The sequence below is a fragment of the Equus quagga genome, chromosome 21 (genome assembly GCF_021613505.1).
Source record: "Equus quagga isolate Etosha38 chromosome 21, UCLA_HA_Equagga_1.0, whole genome shotgun sequence".
NCBI classification, from domain to species: domain Eukaryota; kingdom Metazoa; phylum Chordata; class Mammalia; order Perissodactyla; family Equidae; genus Equus; species Equus quagga.
Window position 1 is genome coordinate 33,847,599 of NC_060287.1, and position 7,619 is coordinate 33,855,217.

Genomic DNA, 7,619 nt, shown 5'->3' on the forward strand with positions numbered 1-7,619 from the left:
CCTGTGAGGGCTGTGGTTGGGGCTTCAATTTCATTCTTAAAACACTCCTTGAGGCTTTACTCAATTCCGGGCACCGTGCCAGATTGCCAGGGATTGGAAGGTGACTGCTCCGGCCCCAGCCCGTGGAGAAATCAGTAAGGGTCAGTTTCACTGGGTTAGTGTCTTAGTAAACAGCTGTGAACTCCACGTGTCCCTCTTTCTTTCAGGCAGTAGCAGAATCCCATGGTAGCCAGGTGGGTGAAGGGGAGCGAGGACGTCCCACCTGCCTTGAAGAAGACGCCTTCTGACCTGCTGAGTGAGTGACCAGGTAGTAAACAGTTCTGAGGGCACAGGGTGTTGAGAGGGAGGGAGCAGGTGTTTCCCCTTTGAGCACCGTCCGCCAGACCCTCTTTTCCACAGAGAGATGCTAAACTCCCCACCCCAAGGCTCTATGTCCCCTTCTCCCATTTATGACCACCAACCTCTGATAGCTATGGGTCTCATTATCTCTAACACGAGATATGAGATACGCAGAAATGCAGCAAAAAAGCTTTCAGCAGAAAGAGAAAAAAGATCGAGCTCATCCCAAGCTTGGCCTGTTGCCCCTTTGAAAGAGGTGAAAACAGAAGCTTCATGGCACTTCCTTCATATAAACAGGGCCAAGTTTTCCAGAATCTGGCAGACGGCTGAGCTTGGAGCTTTGCTTGGGCCCACAGGACACTGGTGTATCACTCACATTTGAAAACTTAAGCCTCTGTTTTTATTTCAGTGGATTGAATGGCATGCACTTTCCCCTAGCAGTTTCTTTACCAAAAAAAAGTGCATGCAGCTACTTGTACAGAAGCTCCGTTTGTCTGTAGCGGGGCTGGCGTTCTGGGCTTGGCTGTGCATTTCAGCATGCCAGCATGGCGCTTTGTTTCCAAACTTTCGTTGTGGTCGCTTTCCTCTTGGTTACTGAGAGATGCTGCAGAGGGTCTGATAGAGCCCATGCTCATCAATTATATTCTGCATTTTTCTTCCAAATCAATCCCAAAATAAGAGGAATAGGCTTCAACCAGTAAAATAAATTCTGCATAACCTATGGCCCTTCTTTGCAATGAAAATGAAAAAGTGACTTTCTAAGAAAAAAAAAATCATCTCAAGAGGTGTTCAGAAAAGGATACACTCTGAATAATGTAACAGGAAAATGAAAAAGCCCAACAGATCCACTGCATCCTCAACAGTGTAGCCTCTGATGGGTACAGTTTCAGTTTCCTTGAAGGGGTTCACCCAGAGGATTACTTGCTAAACTTCTGTTGAGATAACGCTGCTCTAACAGCGAAGATCATTGCATGAATTACAGACCAGAGGATACCAGTTCCTTTTTAAAAGAGGGGAATTTTTTAATCCTTAAAATACTAATGAGGTGGCAAAAAACACTCCAACCAGGTGGGGTAACCCGGTAATCACTCACATTATCTTTTTCAAGGGAGGTAGGGGTAATTTATCTCAGTCACCAAGCAGGTACTGTAAGATGCTGTGTGGCCTCACACCCAGCTTGTTCCTGTCATTAGTACCGGGCAGAGTGACCCCTGGGGCTTCATGTAGGAGCCTGGACTTCTGGGGAGGTCTGTTCTGCTACTTATTTACTTGTTTGTTAGCTCTTTAGAATTGATTCCTATGCTGGCTCTGCTTCGTTCTAAAGAAGTAAAGCGGAATTTCTGTGGCACATCTAAATGTCATACCCAACATGGTATATTGATAACACTTTTCTAAGAATAACCGGCATATGGATCAAGCCATTAATAAAACTTAATTATTCACTCTGTGGTTTTTTTCGGTTGTTTGATAATTTAGTCTTTTCTATTGTAATTAAGAACTAGGAGAGGTCATGGATTCTAAATTATTCATTGGATGAGGGGAAAAAATGAATTGCTGTTATAGGGAATGTCATGTAAAAGGGTATGGTTTTATACCCACAACATGACTAACAATAATGTACAACTGAAATCTCACAAGGTTGTAATCTATCATAACATTAATAAAAAAAATAAGGGTACGGTTTTAAAAATTGTATTAATACTGCCTAAGTTTTAAAAATCTGTATTAATATTATCCATCATTATATTAAGAACTATCTTATTGATGGTACATTTTAGTTATGTTGGTACTTACCCTATGCTAGGTCAATTTATTTTTAAATTTTTTATAATTGGAAATCCATGATAGTTGAATATACATAAATATTCATAATACCCTGTGGGGTAGATGCGTATGACTGTAATATCACAGAGAGAAGATTAGCATTATTTTTTTAGTGTGAGGCTCTGTTTTGGCACTTTATAGCCATTATCTAATTTAACCATCACAAAACCCCTGAGAAGTAGGCTTTATTCCAATTTTAAAGATGAGTGAGCTGAGGTCCAGAGAGGTTAAATAGCTTGCTGAGGCTCACACAGTAAATAAATCAAAGAGTCAGCATTTAACCCACGTTTTCTTGTCTCCAAATTCTATGCTCCTTGCTCTACCCTACTCTCTTCCTCAAGTACAAATTGATGTCTTGCCTTCAGAATTCTCCCTTCTAGTGTACGTCCATATACTCTCACTTGTTTCACAGAATTATCCTATTTCTAATTTCTGGGCGTTCCACCACGTGTGACCGTAATGGAACATCTTTCTTCGTCATTTCCTCAGGTGGTCCCAAGAGCCTGACGATGGACGCCATGCACATCAACATGTCCAGTGCTCCTCTGGTGAAGCACACTGCTGGAGCTGGACTCAAGACCAACAGGCCCCGAGTCATGTCCAAGAGTGGACACAGCAACGTGAGAATCGACAAGGTGGATGGCATCTACTTACTCTACCTTCAAGACTTGTGGACGACCGTGATCGACATGAAGTGGAGGTACAAGCTCACCCTCTTTGCAGCCACCTTTGTGATGACCTGGTTCCTGTTTGGAGTAATCTATTATGCCATTGCATTTATTCACGGGGACTTAGAACCCAGTGAGCGTATTTCAAATCACACCCCCTGCATCATGAAAGTGGACTCTCTCACAGGCGCATTTCTCTTTTCCCTGGAATCCCAGACAACCATTGGCTATGGAGTTCGCTCCATCACGGAGGAATGTCCTCATGCCATTTTCCTGTTGGTCGCTCAGTTGGTCATCACGACCTTGATTGAGATCTTCATCACGGGCACCTTCCTGGCAAAAATCGCCAGACCCAAAAAGCGGGCAGAGACCATCAAGTTCAGCCACTGTGCTGTCATCACCAAGCAGAACGGGAAGCTGTGCTTGGTGATCCAGGTGGCCAACATGAGGAAGAGTCTCCTGATTCAGTGCCAGCTCTCCGGGAAGCTCCTCCAGACCCACGTCACCAAGGAGGGGGAGCGGATCCTCCTGAACCAAGCCACCGTCAAATTCCACGTGGACTCTTCTTCGGAGAGCCCCTTCCTCATTTTGCCCATGACCTTCTACCACGTGCTGGACGAGACGAGCCCCCTGAGAGATCTCACACCGCAGAACCTGAAGGAGAAGGAGTTCGAACTGGTGGTCCTCCTGAACGCCACTGTGGAATCCACCAGCGCCGTCTGCCAGAGCCGCACATCATACATCCCAGAAGAGATCTACTGGGGTTTTGAGTTTGTGCCTGTGGTTTCTCTCTCCAAAACCGGAAAGTATGTGGCTGACTTCAGTCAGTTCGAACAGATCCGGAAGAGCCCGGACTGCACCTTTTATTGCGCAGATGCTGAGAAGCAGAAACTTGAGGAGAAGTACAGGCAGGAGGACCAGAGGGAAAGAGAACTGAGGACCCTTTTGTTACAGCAGAGCAACGTCTGACGGCAGTGGTGTCACTGCTGTTTAACTCTGAGAGCTGTTTCCACATCTGAGCTCACTCCAAAAGCAAAGGTCGCTGTGAAAGCAAAACTGTGTGGACGCACTCTCAAAAAACCTCACAGGCTACAAACTTGATCTTTTCCTTTGATCTGGTGGCTAAACAAGCATTTCCATGTTTGAGAGGCTTCCTTTTAAATGCTTTGTCTGAAGCAAACTCTCAAAATTCAGATTTTCTAAAGTGGGGCTACATTTCAAAGAACTTGGTGTAGAGCAATTGAAAAAATGTCCTGCTGGATGGACAGACATTTAATGATGCTGACATTGAAAGGAACGGCATTTCTATACAAGGATAGCAGGTGTTTGTTCAATTCAAGTATCAAAGATAATATGGTCAAGAGTTAAAATGTGGTTCAGTATTCATTAATATCATCGCTCTAAAACACACTCCTTTTCTTGTCAAAGAAAATGTTATGTATAATGGTAGCTATCCGGTAACACTTAAGAAGGGGCAGGAGGAATCTGTACTCATAAAATGCTATTATTCCATTTTCACCTCTCTTCAGTGGATTTACTTGTATGGAGTGAAATTAATCCTATCAGGAATTAACAATTGTGAAAACACATACAAATGGAGCTGATGCTATTGTTCACACTAATTTTTTTGTTGGAATGTCGTAGCCACTTTCTATTCGAAATGTGGTCCACAGACCAGCAGCATCAGTACCGGCTAGGAGGTTATTAGTGATGTAGAGTGTCAGGCCCCACCTGGACTTAGGGCATAAGAGTCTGTCTCTTAACAAGACCCCCAAGTAGTTTGTGTACACATGAAAGTTTGAAAAGCTCTGCTCCAGACGATGTTTTCAAAGTAACTTTCTGAAGCCATGGGGCTCTGTGGGGCCCCTGTCCAAATGGCCTCCAGACCTGTCCTTCTCTCTTCAGTTCATTATTTTGGATCAATAGTCCTTTGAGCCACTCATTCCTTATCTGTTAAAATGCTTTTGTCCACAAAGGAAGTGCCATTGAAATTCCAAGAGCAAATGAAAACTCTTGAGAATGACGTTTGTCTTACTTATGCTAAGAACATGGCTCTTGGTTATAGTTTGCACAAGAGAAAAATTGAGCTGCGCAACAATCCAAGAAATTTGCGCAGATGCTGAAGTCTGTAATGTTGGACGGGGCCAGGAGGAAGAGGAGGGGCTTGGGATAAGGAATTCACGAGCAGAGGACTCCTTGAAGCAGGAATGAAGTTTGATACTCTGGTAACATGTAAAAAATGCCCTCAGTATTTAAATAAATCTCATACAACTCAGTGTTACAGAGGGAACATTGTGCTTCTGGCAGAATTTGCGGGGCTGGTATCCTGCGTTTCTGTGGGGGGCAGAGAATAATTGGGCTAGGATTGTCTAAAGGTAGAAAGGTGAATTCTCATTTCATTCAAACCAGGACAGATTTGCATATTCACTCAGGAAGATGCATGGACATATGTGTGAGCCCACATATATGCACACATGTGCACACACACACTGCATTTTCAGGTATAATTGTGGAAATGATCAGTGAAAGTCATTTGCAATTAAGAGAGCAAGTCCTTGGAGCTGGCCTCATGGTGTCATAGTTAAGTTCAGCACACTCCACTTGGCAACCCAAGGAAGATTGGCACAGATGTCAGCTTAGGGCTAATCTTCCTCAACAGAAAGGAAAAATAAATAAAAGAGAGAGCAAGTCCTTGACAAATATGCTCATGTGTATTTGATTCTATAAGAATGGGAATTTGGGGACTCAGAGAAAATGGGGAAGGTAAACTGGATTCAGATTATCAGTGAAATGGTGATGTGGATCACAGCATACTGGTCATATCTTGGTGTCACCACATTTTCAAATGTCCTTCCATTAAACAGAAAGTGTGGCTGAACATCTAATGCAAATGTCCGAATAAGGGAGGTAAAGTTGTAAAGGTTTAAGAAACAATCTCAGTGCACAAGAGGCTTTTTGCCTTTAATTATTCAGGAAGTTTTTTTTTTTATTCTTCTGTTAATTTCATGGCTAGTTGTTTTAGATATTAATTCTCCCAAAAAATTACATTAGTATAGTTAGATATTAGCTCTTTGAGTTGTACTATGTGGTTTTTTTTTTACTGTATATTATGGTATAATCAATAGGAAAATAATGCCATAGGCATGTTTACAGTTTTTCTGTTGCACTATTAAATTCTTTTCACAGTATTTACATCAATGCTAATTTGAATGTGATCAAGATTAGGAAGCTTGCATACTTATATTGTATACTGAACAATCATGTACATCAGATTGAGATTGAGAAATCTTTCTGTATGTTCGTTTAGTATATCTATTTCAGCCAAATTTGGAAGACTTCATCATCTGATCTTTTGCACTACACACAAAATAAATATGACTTGCACAAGTCAATAAATCATATTATAACATAATATTTAATACATAGCTCTCAAGTTGCGTCTGGTTTGAAACTAGCATTTTCCAGCCACACTTACTTATTATTCCTTTGTACAAAATACTCTTTTGTTAGCATGCTAACAAACGATTCAGGGGCAAACTTATTTGACTGTATCTGGACAGTCTTCTGATTGAAACAGATTTCTGCTCAACATCCAACTAAGAAGTAGTCAAACCGATGGAGTGTTTTGACCCAAAAAGACTTTTGCATTTTGAAACATTTCCAATGCATCAACACTTCTCACTGAGACCATTCAAAAATGTTGTGTTCCATTTGAGAAACCACAAAGTAAATGGCAGCAAATCAGAGTAATCTGCAAGCCGTGTTGTATTTCAGTAATAAAATATATTCTATTTACATAGTACCTAGTAGCCAATGGCCCCAGACAGCAGAGCAAAGGCTCATTCACTGATTCTCATAATGAGCTGCCTTTGGGGTGGAGATGGAGGCACACATGGATTCCCTTCCCGCTCACGGGGAAGTTACAGCAGAGAGACGAGACTCCAGAAATCTAAAATAACCGGTCAGAAGTGAAAAATGCCATGAATGAGTAGACCGCATATTTAGGTGAATTTAAACAACTGTTTTGTTTGAGTTTTCTTTGAATTAAATTTTGAATTTTAATGGACCGTGATTGTGATACTATCAAGATGTAAGTTAGCTAAAAAAATGACCCTTCTGCTCCAGTATGATTCTTTCTTCCTGGCTTGGGTGCTCAGTGCTCATGTATCATCTGGAGAAAAGGAAAGAGGACAGAAGAGTGAAGAACGCCCTAGGTATTATGTTGGTAGCTCAGTGAAGCTTCCTCCTCACCTTTGGGCTTGGTTCTGTGTTTTGTCACTAGGGTCAAAGGGTCAGACATTTGACCTTGGGGTGCAATGAAGACTTCCAGTCCTTCAGTTTTGGTTTTCATTCTTGCTAGACTTTTCTCTGCCTGTTAAACATTTGAAATAACTAGTTTTGAATACAGGTTATTTTTTCATAGCTTTCTGGGATGGGATTTTTTTTTAAATGAAACATGTTCTCATTTCAAGTCTTGATCCTCAAGTTCTGTAGTGTGCACTCAGGTTGCAGGATTTGACTCTGAAGAGGTCCAAGATGCACTTAATTTCTTCCCCTGGGAAGACTTACGCTTGAAAGTCTAAAGCTTAACATTTCAGTTTAAATTGATTAACTGCATACATTTTACCCTTTGTGAATTTCAGTTTATTTTCAATCAAAATGAGCTGCCAAGCAATCCTTGGGCCCGTGGACAGCAAGGAATGGTTTCTGCTCTCAGAGGGAATTGTCTTTGGAACAGTGTTGTAGTCTCTAGAGTGAGAATTTGCAATGAGATGGTATGATTAGAAC

The 7,619-nt window shown here is 41.7% G+C and overlaps 1 protein-coding gene across 6 annotated transcripts in view; it reads left to right on the forward strand.

Annotated features, from left to right (window-relative positions):
• The window catches only part of LOC124231337 (ATP-sensitive inward rectifier potassium channel 15), a 43,336-nt gene extending 39,026 nt beyond the window's left edge, over positions 1-4,310 (forward strand). For all 6 annotated transcript variants that reach the window (XM_046648090.1, XM_046648092.1, XM_046648088.1 and 3 more), the window contains exons 2-3: positions 207-307; positions 2,653-4,310. In XM_046648090.1, the coding sequence (XP_046504046.1) occupies positions 2,673-3,800 (1,128 nt within the window). In that variant the 5' untranslated portion in view covers positions 207-307; positions 2,653-2,672 and the 3' untranslated portion in view covers positions 3,801-4,310. The remainder of the gene's footprint in view (positions 1-206; positions 308-2,652) is intronic.
• The last annotated feature ends 3,309 nt before the right edge of the window (positions 4,311-7,619 follow it).